The sequence below is a fragment of the Pholis gunnellus genome, assembly GCF_910591455.1.
Source record: "Pholis gunnellus genome assembly, chromosome: 17".
In the NCBI taxonomy this organism is placed as follows: Eukaryota; Metazoa; Chordata; class Actinopteri; order Perciformes; family Pholidae; genus Pholis; species Pholis gunnellus.
Window position 1 is genome coordinate 15,934,503 of NC_136544.1, and position 25,665 is coordinate 15,960,167.

At 43.5% G+C, this 25,665-nt stretch overlaps 1 protein-coding gene across 1 annotated transcript in view; it reads right to left on the minus strand.

Moving 5' to 3' along the window:
- Positions 1 to 1,216: 1,216 nt before the first annotated feature.
- Positions 1,217 to 25,665, minus strand: part of mgat5b (alpha-1,6-mannosylglycoprotein 6-beta-N-acetylglucosaminyltransferase B) — a gene marked incomplete at its 5' end in the record, with an annotated part of 48,476 nt that continues 24,027 nt past the window's right edge. The window contains 9 exons of the mRNA XM_079177394.1: positions 1,217 to 1,417; positions 2,231 to 2,496; positions 7,065 to 7,139; positions 9,973 to 10,089; positions 10,228 to 10,374; positions 10,471 to 10,626; positions 13,874 to 14,004; positions 14,883 to 15,016; positions 16,712 to 16,843. Coding sequence (XP_079033520.1) covers positions 1,219 to 1,417; positions 2,231 to 2,496; positions 7,065 to 7,139; positions 9,973 to 10,089; positions 10,228 to 10,374; positions 10,471 to 10,626; positions 13,874 to 14,004; positions 14,883 to 15,016; positions 16,712 to 16,843 — 1,357 coding nt within the window. The 3' untranslated portion in view covers positions 1,217 to 1,218. The remainder of the gene's footprint in view (positions 1,418 to 2,230; positions 2,497 to 7,064; positions 7,140 to 9,972; positions 10,090 to 10,227; positions 10,375 to 10,470; positions 10,627 to 13,873; positions 14,005 to 14,882; positions 15,017 to 16,711; positions 16,844 to 25,665) is intronic.

The window sequence follows — 25,665 nt, forward strand, 5'->3', positions numbered from 1 at the left end:
AAAAGTTAACAAGAAGGGGACCAGGACATTTATGATTCGACGAACTGTCAATGATAAGACTTGACCTATCAGATGTGATTATGTAAATTCTTAGTCAGGGAGATCCATACATTTACAGGATGGTAAAAGGATCAAAACTAAAGAACTGGACCAAGTGTTGCTTGTGTCAGCAGGGGAAGAAGGAAGATCCAAAGCCTCCCCAGGCCAATGCTGCCGAAAGAGGAGATGAAAGGTATGTGAACTTGGCAAGGAATATTCCTCTGTTTCACTGTCTCCATGCTGTAACAGTCAAAGTTAGACCCTGCAAGACTTGACTAAGGTGGTGGGATAGAGGACACCTTGAGGCAAAACAAGGCATGATACAAACAGAGGCTCCTGTTCAACAACACAAACTCACACAGAGCTGTAAGAGATGAACCGCAGCAGCTACTGGAGACGAGGGCGGTAGAAGCAGGATCCCACGAAAAAGGTCCAAAAGACAAAAACACTTGAGTGTTTCCTATGTGAGACTAAAGGAGGTGAGCTGAGAGAACGGCAGTGAATCAGAGAATAGTTGAATGTGCAAGAACACAAGAATTGAAGTATCACCCTTCCTGCTTAGATTGATGACATCTTACAATTTAAACAAAAAAATGAATTAGAATTATGTATAATTTCCATCCATATCCTACCATCAATAAGGGCATTAACTACTCTTCGTCTGTATTTTATTAAACAACACTTATGTACAAATATATTCGTTACAGGACATGTAAAATAGTACATCTCAACATGGTGTAAATGGCTTTGGGTGCATCTAGTACAAATATCCAAACTCCACTATGATACTGTATTCACACAACACTGAGAAAACACACTTGTGAATTTCAAGCATTTGCAATATATATATTTTTTTAATCAACGCTCTCCGTTTGATTGTTCATGGTTTCCCTACTAATCTAACTGATCCATCAAATGAGACATTTCATCACGACTTTAGTTAAGACTGTGGTCCTAATGCAGCCATGTAAACCTTTAAACTGAGGCTTCAAACCCACCACAAGTACAATCATGCAGCTCCCTGAGAAGTTATGCCGTCTTACACTTTTGGCAGCCAGTCCTTGGTCAGAGGTAAAGGAGTGGAGTTCATGTGTTACACCGTTTCACCATTGACTCTCCTTTTCAAAGACATCATGCCGAGTGTTAGAAAAGAGTCTCCGTCCACAGATCCTCCTCTAGTCATAGGCAGTCTCTGCACAGTGCCACCTGGCCGATACGATAGTCTCTGCAGGGGCAGAGGCGCTGGTATTTGGCACTGGAGCCGGCACAGCTGAACAGCAGCGGATCCTGCTGCAGGCCACATTCAGCATGCTCTGCTGAGAAGGCAGGGAAGAGGTGGTTCATCTCCGAATCCACTCCGTCACACTGGAGCTCCAGCCTGGAGACAAAGACAGAAGAGGAGGATGCAACTATAAAGACTTTTAAAGGTTATTATTCCACTAATGCACCACAGTAATATAATTCATATTAATTTTCAGTGCTGCCCCTTGGCCCTCAAGGAATGAAGGGAGATTTGACAGTAAAGGGTGAGCTTTGGTCTTCCTCTGTAGTTTATGCTGCTGCATCATTTTGAAACTAGAAGTGCCAATGAGCCATGACGCTGTGGAGAGGGAAAGTTACTTCAACCAATTTATTATTTTGCAGAATGAGCAATTCCAAGAAGTCCAGAATGAATCAAGAAGTAATCAATAGTGTGGATGGTGCATTGGTCAATGTACTGTACATCACTATCATGGGTGTAAAGTTGACTTGAAAATGGTGAATGGACTTTTTCACCCTCTCACCGATTCACACACCGATGGCAGAGGCTGCCATACAAACTGCCCATCAGGATCTAATCTATATGCTAAATTCACACACACACACACACACACACACACACACACACACACACACACACACACACACACACACACGGACACACGGACTTCGGCAGCAATTTGGGGTTCAGCATTTTGCCCGAGTACACTTTGCAATGCTGAATGGAGTAGCCGGGGATTGAACCGCCGATCTTCCGATTAGTGGGCGACCTGCTCAACCCCCTAAGAAACAGCCGCCCCATGTGCATCCAAAGATCACTGGTAAGTTTTTTCAATTAAAAAAAACAAAAAATATATATATAATAAATAATGGTTTGGGGCCAAATTGTTTGTCAGTCAATTGTCAGTCAACAAAGTATCCCTCATCTTACGCGCTGAAGGCCTCCTTAATGTTGATGAAACGATACAAGGCAGGTTCACAGATGAGTCCTGCACTCTGGCAGGCCTTCACACACGACTGGCCCTCCAGCGAAGCCAAAAGGCGCAGAGCGCTGAGGGGTGGCCAGGACGAGTAGGAGCTGGCGTTGGCGGCCCAGGTCAGGATGCTAGAGTTCGGCAGGAGGACGAAAGGACTGGGAGCGCTGCTCAGCCAGGACGAGTTCACGGGAGGAAACGGAGCTTCCGGGGAACAGAAGTCCTGCAGGTGAAAAGACAAAGTGACCCAGATCAGAAATATGTTCAGGTGTTGTATTGCAAACACTTTGACCTGTCATCCAAAATAAACTCCACACTCTGAAAAATCATGCATTCAGCTCTGGTACACATGGAGTGGACAGCTGATAGAGGAAACGATAAAAGAACCGCGATGATACAGAGGTGCTTATCAGAGCTGACAAGTCCTCGTCAATCTTCTAGGAAATGATATGAATGCAGTTATGCCACCCAATAACAAATGATGTTTGGAGGCAGAATTAGGCTCTGGTGAGAGGCCTGATTAGATTCCCCCTCCAGCTGGGGCTATTCATAAGACCCAGGTAATAACATTTCTTTGACATGTCCCACTGGCCTCCAGACCCGTTTATTAAAACAGGCTCCCAGCACCCGCAGGCAATAACGGCTTCCGATCTCTCCATCTCTGCTGCTCTTCCACTCCTAAACACAGACAGCATCTGTGACACACACTCACACACAGCTCATCAGGAATATAACGAGGCATGGAAAGGGGCAAAGTTAAGAGACAGAGATGGATAGCAGGGGCGTGTGGAGATGCTACTATTTGGAATTATCTTTTTTTCTTTTAATTCAAATAGTTTATTTTTAATGTGTGCATGTATTTAGTTTTGAATGTGGGGCTTGTGAGAAAATTCCCACAATTCTTAGGTTTTATTTTGTCTAGTAATCATTGACACGGTACATGTTTGTGTGATCATATCAATTTTACAATTATATGTTATTAATATTACCACTCTGAGTCATCAAAGTCAGACAGTGTCCAATCCTACACATAAGGAACAATGAACATCTGACACAAACCTGGGTTGTATGTCTGTAGATCTGAAGGTAGTATTTATACTGTAATATTGCTGAGGTCTGGAGAAGCAATCAGTCAGACGACCACACAGGTGTGTTTCCCCCGTGTCATGTACTGTACATGTGCTTAATAGGAGGACGTGCAGGCGAGTCACATGACACCTCGTTACTTACCATGTCATTACTAAATTGTAATTCTTCACACTTTATGATGCAATGGACGACTATAATAGATACTTTGGACATTTTATTGCAAAAACACAACAGTCATCTTGACAGTGAGCCAGCATGCACTGCTACCCTGAAGCTGAAGCAGCTAAATGGAATTCAGCCATCACTAATCTTATTATACACTGTGCTTTACATTGGCTATTAGCATTCATTCCATTTCACTGGAGCCACCATTTTTTGTTGATCTGCCATATAGTGGGGAAAGGTGACCTCATCTGTAGGTTTCATGTTCATCCAATCCGGCATCTCAGATCTATGTTGTCTAGTAGGATCAATCTCCTGCTGTAAAGGGTCAGCGGGGTCATCGTCATTGTGAACCACGACATAAAAATGGCCGACGCCACGGCCCGTCACAGGAAATCGTCCTCACTGATTGTTTCTCACAAACGCCTCTAAGTGTGTGTTTGACCTCCACCAGTGTGTCTCTGGAGCTAAATGAGAAAAGTTGATCAAGTGACTCCCCTGCTACGGGGACACAACAAAACAAATGTGTGCCGTCGTGCCATCACCCAGACAATGTTCTCAGGGGAAGAGACGGAGCTGTCATCAGAGTTGATTGTATAAGGGACAGATGAGGAGGAGAGGTTCAGTCACAGGGCAGACAAATGAGGGTAGGAAGTTGTAAGTGACTTGAGAAGTTAGAAATAAACTTGAAAGGTTGAAAATGGTGGGCGAGAAGTTTAAGAAGAGAGAGAGAGAGGAGAGTCTGCTGGGAGTCTGACAATGTACATGCCAGACGGGTGTGTGTGTATGTGTGTGTGTGTGTGTGTGTGACAGCCTGGGAAGTGATGGTGTCACATTCCTTCAACCTGCCACAGAAAGACACTAAAGCAACCAACCCATGACGGATGTACCAGAAGACAACTACATCTGTAAGAAGACAGTATAAAACGTGTGGGTGTAAATGAACAGGAAGTTATACGGACGGAGAGGAAACTTGTTGATACATATCCGGCCTTAAATATAGATCAATAAGATTACAGATTACACATTCAGCAGATGGATTTTGAATGAAATCTCTAAAATCACACAGCCTCGATCATACGGTCCTGTGGTTGGTGCGTTCGATTGACGGCTTCCTCACCAGCTCAAACAAACCAGACGGTTTGTTTTAACCAAACAGGTTCATTCACTTTGGTTTTCAGTAAAATGCACAATAACATAATATCTTAGTGATGGAGTCTTTTACATTTTCATGTGCGTAAAAGGTTGGATAACTAGTCCATTTTTTCTCTTTCATCGCCATCCTCGAGGACCATCATTGCAAAGAATGAGTCACCGCGCTCGTCCATTGAACTCGCAGCTGCCGCCTGCAAAGAATTTAATAGCAGAGCCAGGCAGTGTGGCCGAGGAATACACATTGTGGCTAAGTAAAGGAGAAATCCCAGAAAAGGATTTTCTTCAATAGAAGTTCAGTTTATTAGTTGAATTCAACGGCTCTATGAAGGCTTTAATGAGAAGAGACCTTGTGTAAAAATCCTCGTGCTGTTTCCGTTCTTAAAGCTACTATCAATCATTTATCCAGCCGACATTTCTAGAAACTTGTGAAAACGTTTGCTTGAATCCTCCAAACACAGAATTAAATGAATACAGACACCGACACCCTTTTGACTAAAAACTCAACCATGAAGGTAGACAGGGGGACAAAAGGTGTGGTGTGCACCTGTTCCTAGAGATGGCCAGATGATAAATAAGGAAAAGTGCCTCACAAACACTCAAGAAAATAAAATGGATTGGCCGAGGAACAAGGACCCAACATGCCAAAGTAGATCTATTCCTCTCTCCTGTCAACAAAGAAGGTGAGCCGCCTCACAATGAAGACTGACCGAATGAGCAAGAGGTGAATACACATTTCCTTTGCAGCGCTTCATTAGCCTCATTCATATTCCATCCTGGTATTGTGTTTGCCACCAGCGACACACATCTTTTTCAAAATGGGGAGACTGTGGATGTTTGGAAAAGCTTTTGTAAGAAGGCCTAAAGTGTATTTTCAGGCCTGTTCAAATTCTAGAAATGAACTGAAACCACTGCCGAGCCGCAGCTTAGTAGCCTATTTACGTTATATTTAAACTACACAATACCCTTTTAGGCTGTAGCCTAATTATTATCTGTTACAGTAAAACATGTTGTATAGGTACTGTACTATAGTGTATTTCAATTATACACAGTACAGCTATTCAATTTGTAATTATTACCTCCGCCATGAGAATCATGTGATCGCTGATGAGTGAGTGAGTGAGTGAGTGAGTGAGTGAGTGAGTGAGTGAGTGAGTGAGTGAGTGAGTGTGCACCTGTGTCCATCCACAGCTTACCAGCAAACTGAATAATATTTTGGATGCCCAGTTATGGATGCATGCTCAAGGTCCTCTCATTGCGGTGAGTCGCACTTTCTCAAAGCACCTTTTAATGCCTGTGTTCCATCAAGTGCCTGCTGAGCCCTCACTCACTCACTCCTCTGGCCCCGGTTGGTTGGTAGGGGCCGATAGTGATAAGACAGCCCGAGTGGATCGCTGAATCCCTGCCGCTGCTCTGCGCCCATAGACACAGCGGGGGGAACAGTTTGCTTACTTTAACTGTTTTGGAATGGGTGTCTAGCCAACGGAACTACTCACACAGCTCACCGCGTCGCCGCCGCTCTGCAGTTTTTTGTGCCTTTTTTTGTTGACAATCAAACTCACGTTTTCCAAGCGTAGGAACGCCCTCAAGTCGCGGTTACGCCCATGAGACGGAGCTGATGCAGACATCTGCAGGGTCATGAAGAGCGTATCGGTTGCGTGAGACGTGCGAGTGAAGAAACGTGTCTCGTACGCTTGTGACGAGCAGTCGGCCAACTGTGGTTTTGTTGTTCGTTCAGACATTACAGCAGCGGGCGTCGCAGACACACAGCTGGCGGAGATCTGCCCTCTGCTGAGAGCACCTCTCTGGTTTGAAAAGTGTTCGGAACAGCTGCATTGTATTTTCAAACTGTCAATACCATTTAAACAGTAAAGCTGTCCTTATGCATTACTTTATATTCATGTCATAAATATGCAAATGTGAATGAGATGGTAATCTGTATGAGAAATAAAGCAAACAAAAAATCATCCGCTTATAGTGATCAATTTGACCTCGACAGATCACTACCAGCTGTTTCCACTGTATAAAAGATACGCACTGTAAAAACACATATTAGACACTACTACTACTGGTATTTAACCTAAACTCCCTTTGTAGCAATGATCAAAATGGTAATTTAGTAACATTATTTATTAACTAAGCTGTTATAGTTTCAGTGACCCAGTATTGCGCTGCACTCCTTCTCTCCTATTATAATGAGCCACATCGAGCCAGGCACAAGCAGCGGAACAATAAATCCGGTTTTATTTCAGCGTTTTATTCACACCACCAAACTATGACCAACCTGACCTGCTATGATGCAACAAATGCACCTAACATATATTTTCTATTGCATCATTATGACTTTACCCAGCATGCCTGCTGGCTCGGTCGAGTTCTGAGACCCACCTGGTTCTGAATGTAGGCGTGAACTCTTTCAAGCATCCCCTCACAGGTGTACTCATAGGGCAAGAAGGGCTCCACCTGCAAACACAGATGTTCACACAGATGAAGAAACAGTGGGGTGTACACCTTCTGACTGAGGAAACCGCAGCTCATTATCCCATCTGCTGTAGGGGAACCGGCCGCTATGTCTGTTTCCAAAGGCTGCGGTGCTGACTGAACATGTTCACTGTCCAAAGAAAGATCGATACAGGCTCTCGTTTCGCAGGTATTTGTGTGTGTGTGTGTGTGTGTAGGTGTGTGTGTGTGTGTGTGTGTGTGTCGCCACAGAAATAAGAAATTACAATTACAGGAACAGAGCATCTGATAGTTAATCAAAGCAGACATATTCATTAGCGTGATTGTGAGAGGCTTATATCATGCCACACATTAAAATCAATGAGCTAATACATCACAGGTGACAGCTATGAAAACTGATTTCATTATGTTTAGTGACGACTACATCAAAATGTCAAACAATGGATTAAACTGAAAGCGGAGTGCAGGTCGTCCAGTACTGAGGGGGCTGATGTTTTTGTGCATTCTTTGTCCTCTGGGTGCCGTTATCAGTGTCGCTGGTTAAAGCCTGTCACTCATTGTCTGACTCTTTGATGACAGGAAATAGATTCTAATTCACAGAGACACCGTTCAATGGCTTTCTGGTGATTTTATGCCAACAGTGTAACAGGAAGACGTTCTGCTGGTGCTGTAGAAACATGACTGCAGTTTAATGTCTCTGGATGCAGGTTTATATTGCTGTAATCACTACATTTCAAAGCCCATTGTATTTTGATGATTCCAATTATTATGAATATATCGGGATACATTCTGTCAGGAGTCTCAGCGCAGGAAGAGATTGTGCAATGAATCTCTCCCACGGTACCTAGAGTGAGATCTCATTGTTTACCATCAGGCCACTGAAGCACTCAGGCTTTTAAACTGATAAATGGTTCCTTTTAGTGTTGTGTTCCTTATAGCACTCCCTTATTACTTTACTTCATCTGAGTTTAATGAAATGTATCTGGCACTTCATCAGATATTCCGCAATGCAATTTGCCTTTTGGGCATATTTATATAATAGAATCTGAGCGAGAGAGAACAAAAATGTTTCATCGAGGGCGATTTGAATTCCGCAGCGTAAAACTTTTTTAAAATGACTTATACATAAACTGATTGCATTGCTCTGCCGCAAAATAAATGCGAGCAACATCCATCATTTCATGCCATCATCGATGACGATAAAATTAAACTTCCTCCACGTTCCTGAGGTGGGTTGTGCGAAGAGCAGCCATGTCCAGAAAAAGGCACACAGACCCAGCTAAAGGGTGAGATCGGGCAGTTTAGGGCTTCTTTATCAGCTTCCTGTTGCTTCATTTCCATCATGCACTGTTGCCATGGAGCCGTTGAAATCGGAGGCAATAGTGTGTCCGACGGCTCTCGAGCTCGCTGACAGAAAAAGGTACAAACCCAACCTAAATATGTGTTGAGTAAAGAACATTATGTGATTTGAGTACATGTGATATTAGTAAACTAGGATGCATCTCATTAAACTTAAACATTTCGTTACATATACTCAACTCCTATTATCCAAATACTACAGAAGTTGAAGGAAAACTTCGTTATTTTGGGAAATGCGCTTATTTGTTGTCATACATGTTTGTACTGTAAATACAAAGCTACAGCTAGCAGTCCGTTAGCTTAGCTTAGCACAAAGAGTGGACACGGAGGGAAACAGCTAGCCTGGTTCTGTCTTCTTCTCTACCAGCAAGACTAATTAACACGTTATATCTTGTTTGTTCAATTAGTACAAAGACAAAAGTGTAATCAAAGTGACCAGCTGACGAGCAACCATTGGAGACAGGAAGTAACTGCTCTCAGCCAAGAAACAGTCCGACGCAACGCATCATTTCATTAGTGAGCTTTACAGGTGCAGATTTGTATTATTTGCACAGAGACAGGCTAGCCGTTTCCCCCCTGCTTCCAATCTGTGTGTTAAGCTAAGCTAAGCTATGCTAAGCTAAGCTAAGGGGCTTCTAGTGATCAATCAATCTTCTCATCCAACTCTCAGTAAGAGAGCGGCTCTCCCAAAACGTCACACCTTTTGATGCTATATTTATAGGTGTTATCTATACGATGAAAATGTAACATTCAAACCGAGATTACAAATCTTAATTATTTTACAACTGTCTGAATTAAACGCATCAGGTATGCTCATCACGATGATGGGAAATGAAGCAGCTCTTACTTTCATTTAATCCTTTAGAATGAAGGGGAAACTTGCCCAGTCAGCCTTTGTGATTAGTATTGTTTTTCCTTTCACTAGGATCCACTTTTCAAGCACTTACCAGCGCCACAAGTGGTACTTCATTTGGCCTCTATCAGCAGGACACACGCGGTCTATTTAACGAACCTGGCAGGTAGAGGAACACGTGCATCTTGGCACTGCGAGAGGCGGCCGCTCGGTGTTGTTGTGGCGACAGATTGAGCACAGCGTGATTGATTAATATGATCTGCTGCGGACAATGCTATTCTGTTTGTGGGGCTGGCCTCTGGAAGGTTGCCATGTAAACCCAGGTGTGGGGCGCAGTGTGTACCTCCTGAGTCGCATAATATCTCAAGCAATTAGCAGCACGGAGAGGGGAGAGCGGGCCAGCTAAGCATCGCGCTGTAATGCAGGACGCCATGATGAAGAGGTCTATTAAAGGCTGAGGGCTTAAAGTGGGTCAAGCCAGGCTTTCATAAAGCATTCAAGACCAAACTATTATAATCATTATGCAGCAGTGTAGTAGCTGTGGTAGACTATAATATAGGGCCATTATTTGTGTTGTATGAGTAGTGCTGAGCTTGGATGGTAAACACCGATAAATTAACATACATTGATTTTTATGATCTCACGGATGGTCGCCTCAAACTCTTCAGAGTTATTGAAGTCGATGGTGATGACGTGCGGCCTGCCAATGTACTGCTCTGCATAAGGATGCTGAGAGGACACCTGGGGAGGAATAAATGGGATGTGTTATTCACAGTCACAATCAAAACAAGTGAAGTCAAGATCTGGGTACTTAATATTTATATGCTTGCATAAGCGCCTTCATCCTAATGGCCAGGATAAAATAATAAGAGCATCTACCTTCCTGGAGGTGGGCTTCCCTCTGAAGAAGTCGTGATTGAGAGAGCTGTGAGACGGACTAAACTTGGGTTGTAGGAAGATGCAGCCATTGGCTATGGCCTCCAGAGGGGCGGGACCTTCATAGGGGAAGCCGAACCCAATGAACAGCTTGACAGGAAAATAAGAAGGAGGAGATCACGAGTCTGCTCATATCCAGGTTTAACACATGTTCTAAGATCATGAAAGCCTCAGTGATGTTCCCACCTTGGCTTTTCTGAGGAGCTGCTGCAGCTCCTGCTGAGGCAGCAGACCGTGGTTCTTAACAAAGGCAGGCACCTCTGGAGGACGCTGTGTCTCATAGTAGACCGTCCCATGGATCTCCATGTAGCGATGCAGAATGGCCAGGAACTTTTCCTTTCCCTTTGAAACGTACAACATACAACATGAGCTGAAAACGTACAAATGGACACTGTGGAGTTACTGCTTTAGCATTGCAAACACTGCTACAAGGGTGGGACTATTGTTTTCAGTGCACCAGATCCCTATTGGTTGGTTTTAGCCTTTGATTGCTCACTTTGTGTTTGGCAATGTGAAGTTTCCCCTGCAGCAGCGACACCACTAGATTCATCAGTATTACACACAACCGCTCTTGAAAGGGCAGAGGAGAAAAGCCCAAAGGTGCTGGGGAGGGCAATAGTATCACCCCAGCCCAGACAAAAGTATTGGTTAATGGAAATGAGGCAAGCAGTTCAAATGAGCCGAGTCTGCGTTTGTAGGCTTGTTAGCTCCAACGTCATCAATTTGTTAACTGGTAACTGTCCAGTACCTGTGAAGTTATGACAGACTGAAATCAATGTATATCTCCTACGTTGCCCCGTGGAAACAATTTGCTTGAATTATTTCACTGACGTAAAACTGAATTAGTTTATCTCGAAAAAGCGTTTCTGGGGGAATGATATGAATTATTCACTAATGATGTCTTCGAGGCATAAATCATTCATAAATGTCATCTGCTTGATCGTTTTTCATCGTGGGCCATTTTAATGTCTTCGAGCAACATGGAGATGAAGTCACACTTTCTTCCACTTCTGCTTACATTCATGGATTCATGAGAGTTACAATTAATTTCTATTATGACCACATTAATAGTGAAATGTGTTTGCTCATGTTTTAGTCACAGATTTAGATGTTGGGAGATATTTTTTATATTTTAAAACAGAACTGACATTCAAAAGTTAGGCTCTGATACATTCATGCCAACACAACTGAAGAGAATTATATATTTTTTGGTAACAAAAAGCAGAGTAGAAGTCTTTTTTTGCTATTCGAAAAATCAATAATGCCAGTGAAAAGCAGGTGTACTTACTTGAAGCTGTGGGAATCCATCAATGATGCATCATGGGATGAATGTAGAATAGTACAGGGTGAGAAGAGAAGAGGGCAGCGGAGTAGTGAGAAGCAGGTGTAGAGGAAAAGACAGAAGTATTAGTCCTTTTTCCTCTCGTAGGACCTTTACAGATCCCAAATCTCTCATGTGAAACTCAAAACCTCAAAAGGTGGAGGAAGAGACTGCTCCCATCGAGGGGGGATTCACTGTCTGGAGAGACCCCAACACTACCGGCTTCACGGTGCAAATCTGTCGGATGCACAAATGTTACACTGCAGCTCAAGTTGTTCAGAGAAACAGGGAATGTTGTGTTGGTGCAGGAACAAAGCTGCAGTCAGTGAAGTGAATCAAACCTTGTGGGAGGCTGCGGCACACTTCAAAGTTACAGCAAGAACGAGACATCTTGCCAGCAGCTCGAAGGGAAAATTTACTCTCTAAACAAAACCGATTGTTCCTCTACCATCACACTTCAGGCCAGATTCCTGGAGGACACACTTGTCACATCTAGTGGGGGTTGTGCAGGTTTGATTAGGAAAGTGATATTCAAAAGTTCTCCAAACTTTATCTTGATTTCGTCAGATTCTCGGAACCTCGTGAATGCAACAATTATAACATGCGATAGCTCTGTCAATGTTGTGTGTAGGGGTATAATAACTCCCCTAAAGCAGAAGTTTCAAAGTACGACGCTGTGTTCCCCCTCGAGACAACAGCGGAGCTTTGGGGAGAATAAACAGGAGTTACAATTGTACCTGAGGGCTACAACTTGAGCTCTGCTTTTAGCCAATATCTGTTTAAATGTAGGCAAATTGGCAGATTTAAAAGTATGCCAGATTATAAGTCTTTTTTTCTATAATTTCTAAGCAGATGAATGGATTTTATTTGTGATTAACATAGATAGTGGTATTATCGTGGGTGGTATAGGTCACACTGAATCTAGAGATACACTGTAAGTATTGTGTGAGTGTTCTGAGTTCAGACTCAAAGGAGGAGTAACACGTTTGACTCAAATTCACCTCATGCAGTGTCTTTGCGTCACGTTTCTCCTTCCCCACCTCCCCTTTAACTCTCCTGAGCCCCAGTGGGGAGGCACGGCGCACAGTTTGAAAACCTCTGCCCTTAATCATGGTTCTATTCATACTTTGCTGGTGTCGTAACCCAATCAGAAGCCCAAGAGCGTGTCCTACTGAACATTTCGACTTTAAGTTTATCCTCAAATTGTTTTCGTTCAGTACAAAGTATACTGTATTTGAAGCTTTAGGAATTGATTTCTAAGGAGGATGTAACAAAAACACCAAACACTACACTGTTTAACATAAACTGAACAAAAGTGTACTGCAATTTGTGTTGAATTGAGAGCCATCTAAGAAATCACACAATATGATAGACCGCGTAGTGTTACTTTTGGGGCAAATGGCATCGAGCAGGATGAATGGGACTCAATATCTCTCTCACGTATTTCATCACTAAAAAAATTCATCGCAATGTAGCGTATTTCAGGCCTTTACACACAAAGCCCCGAGACGTCATCATCCAAAATGTTCCCTGATAACATTCACTTCGTCCCCCCGGCACTTTGCATCAAACTAAGTCAACAATACAGAGATTGTTAGTTTAAAGACATTTTGTGGCCGGCGATTGCAGAACCGCTTCGAATCGGATCAGAGAACTAAGGATGTATCACAGATCACAGGAGTGATCGCGCTCCAGGCAGATAAACGATTGCTTCTTGCCAATGTCATGATTTTATTAGCCCCGTTTGGGAATAGCGCTGTACATTGCACCCTCGTAATACATTCAGTTTTGTCTCATACTGCGAATTTTCACAACGAAAAGAATATTAAAAACGCATCAGACTCAGTGTGCAAAGTTTCTGTGATTCAAGATTTTTATCGGATAAAAAAAAAAATCACATACGAAAAATATGAACTTGGTGTGCAAAAGCCTCTACTCTGTTCTACTGAAAGGTGGTAAGAGGTCACCTTAATGAGAGTCATGTGAAACCCGCCAGGAGGAAGCAGGGAGCCTCTCGATAAAAGAGTTGCCATTTGCCTGTGTGAACCCAGAGTTACACAAGACGGCATCACACGCAACAGGATCACGTAGAGTTCTTTGTGTCTCTCTGTCTGTCCTTTTAAATCTATTTGTAATTATTTATTGCAAAGCCACAGAGTAAACATTTTGAGGTTACCAAATTACACAACGCATTATAGATCAGGAGGTTCTCATCTCACAAATTAAAAACAACAAAAGGTTTTGCTGGGGATATTGTGCGACACTGACCTTCCACATGCCGGCTTCTTTGCCGTACACAACAGCCATGTTGTTAACCTTGTTCCGCTGAATGTTCAGTCTCTCCGTCTCATTCAGCTCCTCCGCCACAAAGCCCATAAAGGAGTTATCTGGAGTGTGGGCTGCCAAGGATAAACAAAAGCAACTGGCAACACAACCGTAAAAGTGCAATTTCATGTCTCAAAGAAATATGACTGAACTAAAAAGGAGGCAGAGTGGAGATCCGGGCTGCTGTGCATTCACACAATACTGAACGGAGGGACAACTGTGGGGACTCTGCTGAAATGTGTTTTTCATGTGAATAATTGTTCCATTGATTTGTGTGGTAAAACAATGCCACTGATAACTTTATCGGTTAAATAAACAATACAGTGTATTTGCATTTGCATCAATTGGCTGGTTGACTTTTGTTGCACACCACGAATGAGGTGAAACAACTTTACAAAACACTTTCTTCACCCTCATCTCTGCTATAGTTTTAACCTTGAAAGACTTTTGGATCGCAGCTTTAAAAGTGCCACAGCTTACAGCGTTCAGGATACAAAACAACACGATGAATGGCAGCACACACACAAAGGAAGTCTACTACAGCAGGGAGCTATCAAGTGGGAAGCGAAAAGAAACAGTATTTTCAGTCAATTCAAACTCGAGATGAAAGCTTTCACAGTGTCGGGCTTTGTGATGAAAGTATTGTGGAAGCGGCGGGGCTGCCGATTGTCGCTGAATTAAATCGGAGACGACACGAACAGCTGAAGTTTTTCCTGTCACCAATTTTCAACAAATGTGCCCCGAATGCTTGTGTGTTTCTAGCGTTCTCTCCTGTGTCTGACTGGTGGTGCTTGGCCTCGCCCGTTACCGTCTGAAGACGATCTGCTCGCGCTTTCAGTCGCACGAACACACGCACAAATCAAGCTTTTTGATGTCGTCTGTGAGAATTATGCAGATCATTTTCACTTCAGCAAAGAGACAATCTGTCTGAGAGAAATGAAAGCCCACATACGGAACATGGTCATGTACTGCTGGCCGTGAAGGTTCCAGTAGCCCCAGTTGGTCCTGTAGCCGTGCAGGGTGGCGTACTCCTCGTGGTTGTAAGCAGGCTCCGTGCCGAAGGTGTCAATCACTCGGATGTGGCACCTGGGACAAAACGAGAATTAGGCTGAGCTAAAATGAGATCGCGGTTGTCTTTCAAATAAAACTCCTTTGCTCCTAGCTTGGTTTATTCCCCCTAATGTAGCACATATATGCTAAACCAGGCAAAGCATCGATGTCAGTCTACATAAACAGTATGCAAAAGACTGCCAGCCAGGAAAAATGCCGTCCTCATTTTGAGCAATAAGAGTTCATTTCATCACGATGAGTGTCTTGTTTGTCAGACTGTTGGTTTGTAAAGCAGTCAGTGGTGATGGATAGCAACGTCCCCGGCCAGTCCCTCCTCACTGAGCCGAGCTTACGAGCCTCAAGGTGAGACGTCTGAGGCTTAAATCACAGCCGGGTTTCACAGCCACCGCAAGGCCCTCTGCTGGAACAGATCAGGATGCAACCTGGATGGATTTGAGCCAAACACTTGGACGAATATCAGAAATACATTTGAAGGAGATGCTACACTCTCTTACAGTGCGCGAGTCTGTTTGGATGGACTGGAAGATGTTTAAAATTCTCTCTGATAATATGAAGGCAACGCGTCAACAGGGAATTACACTCCTTCGACACTGAAACATCTTAAAAGATGTGTTGATGTCCTTCCAAATCAATATCAAACAGAAAAAGCGGGGAGGAACAGAGGAGCAATTATGCTTTTAGTTTACAACGAGAGAAGAAGAAAATTACATTAGCACTTTATAGGCGGTGAATATTCGCACTAGCAAATCAAAAATCAATTGATGTAATCCAATCTGAGATTTATCAATGTCTTGCCTCCCTAATCAGTGTCAGGGCAGGAGAGGAAATTAAAGTATTGGTCTTTCGCTGTGTGACAGCTGAGGAGTGCTGGTCGATCAGCTGACCTCGGACCGGCGCTGATTGGAATCAGCGAGGTTTCCACTGCCGCTCTGCCAGGAGCTCAAAACGCAGGAGAATCACGATGGATTATTGTGAAATGGGAATCTTTCTTTTAAAGAATGTTCCCTTCTCCTCTCGTAAAATGTGGAATAAAAACAAACCGCAATCCAGCTCCATAATACAATCTAACAACATTACACCCAACATGGTTATCACTATTTACACACGGCTAAGACCTTTTTCCTTCTCCGTAAATACATTTTCTTCCCAGAGTTGCAATTTGCACAATGTTTTTCTGTGTTTGGATAAAACAGAGGATTTGCTTTCACACTGCTCTATCGCTGCTCAGCTGGAACAAAAGAACAAAAACTGGATTTTCAGAAAGAAACAAGCCTGGAACCGTTCAGAATTGTGGATTTTTAAAGCATTTACAAATACATGAACTATATTTTACTGTAGTACATATCTATGTACTTGTGTACAGGTTTAGTCGTTCATTTTAAGCAACCTACTCAAACCTCCCTATGTGATGCATATAAAGAGCAGAGTTTGTGATGAAGCCTGCAGCTGGTTGATTAATCACTGTGTAAAGAGGCCACATTGGATCCCCCATAAGGGAGAATTTTGCTGATGCACAGTAAAGTTTCCACCAGTCTGTAACACCAGCCAGTCAATAAGCCAATAGTTAAGTATTTCAGCAATAAGGCAATTACTGGTAACAAGAAATGAATGCAAACAAACAAACACTGCACTTACATCTTGGGAAACAAATGGGAATGACAAGACAGACTCATAAGAGAGAGAGAGCGAGAGAGAGAGTATAACACTGACTTGTGCTTCCTCAGTGACAGACCCATGTGCTGCTTCATTTGCTGCAAGCCGTGGTAGTCGGTGTAGATGAGGTCAAAGGGCAGAGGTCCTGTCAGAGGACAGCTTCCTCTTCCTGGAGGGACCCCCAAAAACCTGCAGACAGGACAGATGCGATGTTACTGTCGAACTGAGCCAAACAGTGTGCACAGCGGCGTACAACAAGAATCTCTGTAATCCCAAAGAGAATTTAAATACCCATCGTACAGTAATGACAGAGGCTGATCCATGTGTGGACTATGTCAAGTTGATTTGGGAGTTATAAAGGGAAATTGCGCACTGACGTACACCAAGTTAAATTAAACTTAACATTTGTTGTACTTACATTTCCTCATTTGTACAGATACAAACATATCGTGAGGATTCTGAGTGTATGTGTGGGTGCTTGTGTAACTTGAGTTTGGTCGGGTGAGAGACAGAGAGAGAGAGAGGGGAGGACAGGAAGAATGACAGAGCCCAGTTTCGTTGAAGCATGTCAGTGTTCTTAGCGAGACGGCTTTAACCACACGTCTTTGACTGATACTGAGGGATGGATGCTTTCAAGCAGTGTTTGCGCTCGATCCGCCTTTCATCACGACGCCTTCCAAGCAATTACTGCATGAACGTTGGCACAAAGATAGCCACAATAGTGCCTCTTCTCAAGTTGTTCTTCTCCCTTGCATTGTTAGCTTTCTTTGTTTACAGCCTGACTCGTAGCGTAGCTATGGATGACATCGTCAGCCTGTTGGTCGGTCGATCCACTTCTTCCAGACTGAAATATCTCAGCAGCTACGTGACTGCCATGAAATGAGGCGCACACATTCATGCTCCCCAGACATTGAACTGTAATAACTTTCATCCTCAGACTCGCCATCGCGCACCACCGTCAGGTCATAATTTCAGGGTGTCCAATACTGTCCAATAATATACTTTTGTTTTCCGCATAAGGCACATGTGCGAATGATATTCTTTCATATTCATTATATGATAATAAAATATGTGAGCTTGCAAGTCAGTGTTGTATGATACAATTTGTCCTCGTTAGTGTTCCGTTCCGTGCAGTGAACGAGACGAGCTTGATCAGTCGCGATAAAGCGCCCGCTGCCTGGAGAAAGAAGGCATGAATAAAACCCAGACGAGAGCAGCTACAAAAGAGCCTTTTTCTCACCAAAACCAGGAAAGACAGGAGATATGCATTTGTTGTCCGCGATGACAAAGTACAGCGCAGCTTCAGAGCGCTCTGCTTTCAGTTGGGATCAAGGTAGCGCTTTGTTTGAGAAAAAACACAATCTCAAGTGTGTCTGTTTTTATTACAAGAGGAAGTGCTGCTTTGTCAAACCTCAGCAGGCCTTCAGAGACACGCCACAGCGCAATAACAGTACGGCAGAAGAAGAGTAAGTGGATGTGCAGGTCTGTAAAGTACTCTGCGGTGTACTAAATGCAGTTTACTGGATGTCAAGATAATACAACAAGGAGCAGTTTGTAAAATCTTTGTTTAAATATGATAACGCAGCTCTGAGGGACCACTACAGACACAAGAACAGACTTTTACTACAATACATTTCCATTTGAAAATGAAATGAAGATGTGAGAAACTTAGCCTTGGCCACATCTCCTCTAGCTTTCTCAATGTGTAACTGAACAAATTACAGGCAAAAGAAAAGGGCCTGGATGTTACATTTGTTTTTAAAATAACATAATGTAAACTTTTTGTGATCAAAAAGGAGTTCATATCAAAAAAGAGCTCCGTCAAGGCTTCCAAGTCTCATATTTCAAAGAAAAGCAAACCAAGACCAATGTAAGAAACTCTGTCAAGGATGGAGAACTTGTACAGGAAGCAGAGAAGAAAAGACCGTCTTTAGTCACTGTGCTGGAAAATATAAAAGCTTTCAGTGTTGTCAAACTGCATCCACTTCAAGAAAGTTTTGCAGCGGGCCTATGACCTCACACTGTACTCCCTCTTTCTCTCGCTGCCTGGCTCAGAAACACACGCTGCACAACCCAGCGGCCACACACACACACACACACACACACACACACACACACACACACACACACACACACACACACACACACACACACACACACACACACACACACACACACACACACACACACACAAATACCTGCGAAACGAGAGCCTGTATCGATCGTTCTTTGGACAGTGAACATGTTCAGTCAGCACCGCAGCCTTTGGAAACAGACATAGCGGCCGGTTCCCCTACAGCAGATGGGATAATGAGCTGCGGTTTCCTCAGTCAGAAGGTGTACACCCAGGCGATTCAGCGCTCACACCAACAAAAATGCTTCTTCTTCTTCAGGCTGTATTTCTGTTCTTTGTATTGTGTGCAGTACGCAGCCAGGTGGGTGCGAGACAGTCCAGCTTATCACACAAAGGCCATAATACAGGACATTTCAGCAACTTTTATCTGCTATCGACTATGGCCGCGTTTTAGGGTAAAAAAAAAATGATTACGCAGCCGTAATAAAAAAAGTCCTTTTTCATTGCAGCTTTAAAGATTAAAGTCGAACTTTTACGAGAAAGAAATCTGAAATTTGCAAGATTATAAAGTTTCATATTTATGAGAAATAATTCAGAAAAATAGTGGAACAGTAAATAGTTTTATTATAAGGATGACAACTGAGCGAGGTGACGGTCCTCACATACATACATGTGGTTTCATGTTCTTTCTGCGTTTCTTTCTGACCTTAAATAAATATTGTAGAAGTTACAGAAAAGTAAAACTTCTATCTTTGATGACACTTTAATTCAGCACAGTGAGAAAACCCACCGTTGAGAAGGCATTACCCTGAACACACTGCTTTACTATAGTTCCACACTGAAGCTCTTAAGGGACCGTGCCCAACGGTTACTGTGTCAGTTTAAAGGGAAAACAACACAGAGAAGGCCCAGAACACATATCTGCTTGTGTTGAACCACAGATTACGGTGAATTATGTCCTCAGAGTTTGTCGGGGAGCGGGATGTCCAGAATACTCTGCTGAGCCTGCTGCTGCGACCCAACACTGGGTAAGTGGATGAGAATGGATGGATGGATGATGGAGAGTCTGCTCCGATGTAATATTTTGCACTCAGCGGCTCACGTTAGCGCAGTGTTTAACGCCGTCATCTGTGGTGTGATGAGGTTGATTCATCCTCGCAAAGTGAAGCAATGTGCGACCTTAACACCCCCCCATTATTTGTCATCACCACAGTTTTGCACTCTTCATTTTACACATTTTTACGAGTTTTTTCCCATAAATTTATGAGACTTTATAATCTCAAAAATGTGCGTTTTTTGCTTGTAAATTCGCCACTTTATTCTCAAACAGTATCCAGGTTTTGTTCTCATGCATTTTCGACATCTTGAGTTTTTTCTCTGTATATTTCCCCCTCCCTCAGCTACCTAATTATTATTATAATATTATTATGACCTACAATGTCCCTAATACTCTGTTGTACTAAAAAGGATTGAGACTATTTTTAAGTTATTTTACATATTTTAGACCTTAATTTGGACATTTTTCTCCCAATGACAATGCAAACGCACTGTTGTTTATCAGGCAGAATGTTTACCGTGATCACCATCTCACTTCAGTGTGCTAGCAATAGCTAGTGGTAAACACAAAGTACAGCTGGGGAAAACTAAAGGATAACCAACGTTTTTACAATTCATTCTGAGGGGAACAAGACTATTTGTACCAAATGACGTGGTGATCGATCCAATATCTGTTGAGACATTTTAGTTTGGACCAAAGTGTCGGACCAACTAACTGACAACGCAGCCACAGAGTCGGCTAGCATGGCTAAAGACACGGACATTGACTTCCACACTAAAACAGCACATACACAGGTGAAACTCACCTGCACATGCTGAAGGTGCCTTTTGTGATACATAAAAATGTATTATGTATATCTTTCAGTCACATGTGTGGTTTCACTGTCCTGTTATTATGGCCTGTATAGCCTCTCACGGTTCAATGTGAGAGCAGATGTATTACAGTGACTGTACGTGACTCTGCTCCTCACAGATCCACTGAAGCTGCTGCTGTTCAGAGGTTTAATGGGATATATGCAAATCCGGGCAAACTTTAAGGGACGAGTAAAGGGATTAAAGTGCATTAAGGAGCCAGGAGTCTGGAAATGGGATATGTAACACACAAGCACACATACATAATAAAGTATGCATACACAAGCAGGCACAAACAACTCTATTGCTATCATTCGCAGATGCACACGCAGGCTGGCATTATTTCATCGTTTTATCATTATCAACAAATCCCATAAAAAGACAACAACCAGCAATGAATGTATCCCACTAACAAGAACTGCAGCCATGATTTACAGCTCCATTGTCCTCTAAACTATTAAACTATTAAATACACATAAAAGAGCCATACTCGTTGGTGAAATCTATTGGTATATTGGTGTTCTTTGGTCTACTGTGATGAAAGTGTAGTTTATTCCTCTCAGCAGCATAAACACGGCCATGAGCGCGCTCTGCGATGTCAACAAGACAGAGCTGCTCTTCAAATATTAAAAATGCAATTACAGAGTTGTTTCAGAAGAGATCACACTGGCCGCGTCCTTCAGAATGAAGGATAATGTCACTGTGTACAATTTCCAATTGTGTTTTTAACAGGTTTTGGACGACACTGGATTTGGCTCTTAAACATAAGCTGAGAAGGATGTAATCAGCTTTTATTTTTATTCTAACAGTGTGAAAGTGACTTCTTCTTGAGAAGAAAACCATCTGTTTTAATGACCTGCTCCGCCTTTAAAATGGAGAAATAAGTTGTGAGAGTGCGACTGCAAAAAGAGGAACAAAAGGTGCCAGACTTGCATACATTTCCCGAAACCATTTGACAACCATCGGGCACAATCTCTCTGTTTCACAGCTGGCCCACTGGCAGCATGGCAGCTCACCAGTTTGGGGAAAAGGGAGAGAGTCAGACAAAAGAGTGTTAGAGACTCCTTAGTCACTGCATTACAGGGTGCACATGTCCAACAGTGAGGGGAATTGGCTGAGGCACATTTACAGGTACATATGAGGGACGAAGGGGTTCACTGAGGGCAGCAAGGCGGCCTTGCGGTGAGAGGGGATCGACAGAGAGGAGAGCTGATGTGTGTGAAGCCGGCCTGCCAGAGGGAACAGAGTCTGGCATGCTAATCGACCACTTGAGACTGCAGGATATCAGGAGAGAAAAACTCAGATGTTGACGCTGTTGTGATCAGAGACAGCTGATGGGCCTGATGTGCAGCATGGCTCCATCTCAGCTCGCAAATGGTCGCTATGACAGCCTTACTTTATGTTAACGTGTGGAGTAACTTGTGCTCAATTATCTTCAGCTTTGATTGAAAAAAAACGGAAATACATGTGCATTTAGGAGGGTAAACTCAGTTTTTATACTGCTTTTGTGTTGTCAGCAGCTCATTTGTCTTCTCTCCTCATTTTTTTTTCATCAGTTTTGATTCTGGAAGCACTTTCTGAGCTGTCAACATCACAAGAGCGCCTCATTTTCTTAAAGTGCGGTAAACAAAGTCCTTATGCTGCAGAAAAAAGGGAGTAGGGAATCTGTGGGAAGATTTGTTCAAACCTGTCTGGTCATTAAAAAAAAAAGTGTTTTTCTGTGAAAATCTGTAAAAACAAAAAAGACTGAGCCTTAAGGGCAACATCTATTTAGAAACACTGACCACCGCTGTATTTTAGGGCACTAAAATTGTTAAATTAAGGAATTTCACACAAGCACTGCACTGTTAACCTCAATTAGTCACCATGCAATACTGTGCTGAAGACAAATCCTTAAGATGTTTCCTAACTCATGGCCTACACTGGCAATTTGTATCAATGCTGCTGTGTTTGCATTTAATCTCAAAGCACAGAAACAAAGGCACATCAATCAGAAGGATGCAGGGTGAGAGGGCATCGGCACTTATGGAGAGGCACAAGCTGAGACTGGCAGCGCAATGAGGCTCTTTGTTGGAGCTTCGAGGGAAAAGACAGCTTTGATGTTTTTTTTTTTAAACACTTCAGAAAGCCCTGCACATGCCTGCCATTGCTCCCACTGTTCTGGCTGCAGGATTGCACCCACAATTGAGCCCCAATTTGACATTTGTTTAAATCGTTTCTTAGGAATACTGATCACACAATTCAGACACGTCTGTATGTTTGCAGGGAGAACCAAGGTAGGAATCACCTGGTGTTAAGGTGCTCGGTCAAGTGAAGCACTGCTAGACATAATTAATATAGAACCGCCATCGGCAAAATGCCTACGCACACAGCAGCGCTCACATCATGCATGTTAAACCAGAGTCAGAGATACAATAGCGTGTAAAAACAGTGGAACTAGATGAGCACGAGTAAGGCAGAGAGACTGTGAGAACCATCTCGGGATCACAACACTACCAGTGCGAGCGTTGCTTCTCCGCTCTGCTTGCTAACAGAACTTGCTAAAACCTGACAGGCTGCAGCTACCTCCTCCCTCCTTATCCTCTCCCTCCTCTGTTTTCTCACTCCATCCTCCCCCTCATCCACTGCTCCTTAGGTGTTGAGACACCATGCTCGGTTGCCGGCTAATTACCCACGTCGCTCTGGGAGGGGATGAGATCCCCAAGCGGAAGAGACAGCTGTCTTTGCCGCCCTGCAAACCGCCGAAGGGCCTCCCTCCTCGGTGTGCCGGTGTTCCTGACAGAAGTGATGTCACAGCCGCTTCCGTCTCCACCTCAATTACAGTAAACCAGGACTGTGCCTCTGTTACTGCTCTCCCTCTACGTGGATCTTCCTTCATGGCTGACTTCTTCAGTCAACCAGTTGACTAACCAGTCGTCAGTATCAGATTCCACCATGAAACGGTCACGGTCCTGATTCAGCACGCTGTCGGACGTAAATCATGGAGGCCACTGAAGTCCACGTTTACACTATAATTTCCAATTTGCTGCAAAGTTCAAACCAGCAAAGTCGTGAGTAGACAATAACGAGGGCGAGGTGAAAGAAAGACAATATTCTGTTGTGGCTTTTTATGGAGCAATGGCTGCTACCTCTGTGAATGCAGAGCCAGAGTTTGGAGCGGTGGGATTGTGACCTGAACGGCTTCACAGCGATCTAGAGGGACATAAAAGTTGCATGACTTCTGATAAAAAAAAAAAAAAAGAGTGCGTGGAAAGAGAAACGACTGTGACCGGTTTGTTCACAGAGTGGAGCATCTGCAGGATCTTTGAATGGACAAGAGTGGCTGAAGGCGGGATGTGTGAGCATAACTGATTTCAAAGACGCCATGCAGCCAAAGTGAATACTCGGTGAAGCCATCGGAGAGAATGAAGGTTGCCAATTAGAGGCAATTATGTGATGCAAACCAACAGCTTGACTCCCACCATAGCTAAGCTCCCGTCGTGACTAATCTGTCTGTCGGAGAAAACGCTAAAACATATCAACTATCCTGTCCACGTAAGCACCACAGCAGGCGGCTTAGTGGGAAAAAAAAACCTTCTTTCCAAAGCTTGGGTAGGAAAGTGAAGAGCAGGAAATGTAAATAGATACAAGCCTGAGGGAATCTGTAGGAGCTCAACCCACATAATGATCTGTCAATTTGATAGCGCGTGGGAGAGCAAGGGATGGAGAGAAATGCTCCCTTTTTATATCCGCTAATAGTCACAGGAAAGGGATTTATGGATGTTCAGCATCTACCATTAACTGGCCAATTGAAGATGACCATGAAAAGAGCGGGACAAGTACACTGGGTTGTGTTTGGCGGGGAGAGTGACTACGGTCTGAGCCTGATATAAATCCACTTGTCTTCAATTTCAGCTTTCCATTATATTTTCTCTGAGGCTGAACATTTCATTTCCTCATGAATAAAGAACAATTTCAGCCCTAATGGAACGCCACAGCACACTTATATAAAAGGTACAAAATCCATACAAATCTCTCAATAAAGTCCACCTCTCGCTCTGCTATGGCACGATGACCTTAATGCACACACACATAAACACACATGGACATGTACCGTATTCATCTGATGTTTCTTTGTGAGTCTTCAGCAGTTTTTGAAACATGTCTGGTTTTATTCCCAATGGAGACATTCTGCAGTGATTCAATTCACACATGACACCAATTAGTGGGTTAAATAATGGCACGGCTAGCGGAAGCATTCCCACTGCGGCAACTTACCCACCTCAGCGATCTCCCAGGTCTATAATTATCAAGGCAGCTTTTCTTCACACATTTGAGATCAAAGGGCAGCTCAAACCCATCAATGCCCTTACCGCTCGCCTACAGCAGTGGATACAGTGCTCAACAACAAGCGGCCATTATCATCAGCCGGTCTGCCTCAGCTCCACGTCGCCCACTGGCAGGAAAAGAATCGACAGAAAATCCCATCTTGTTCACGGTCATTTTCCTGACCAGCCAGCGTGAAGCCGGAGCCGCTCTGAAAGATCACGACGGCGAGAAAATGTCCGAGACAGGACCCGGACCCGTCGGTGCGACAATCAATAGCCTTATATTTTTAGATGTAACCATCTCGTCGGCCTGACTGGATGGCGGAGCTTTGTGCAAACACATGTGTGAGTGCGTGTCAACTGGTAGAAGCACTTTGTGTTTGTGATGGCAAGCGACAAGCCCGTTATCACTCTGCAGCGGGCGAGCTGCGGCAGGAAGGAGGTGCACCAACTGTAGAGATGCTGTCAAGCCCTCAGGCTGAAACGGCACTCTGCGGGAAGGAGAGATAGCTTATCTGAGTGGCCAAAGGTGATCGAAAAACGGTGTGTGAGCGACGGCTGCCGATCCCTCGCAGAGTGTCGCAGAATGAACAACAAAGCATTTTTATTCAACAATTAATAATAAGAATGAATCCTAAAACCAACGGATGATTCCTGCACCGATGCCCCCACAGAATCTCACATTAAATGTGGACGTGAGAAACATCGCCACACAAAGCCGA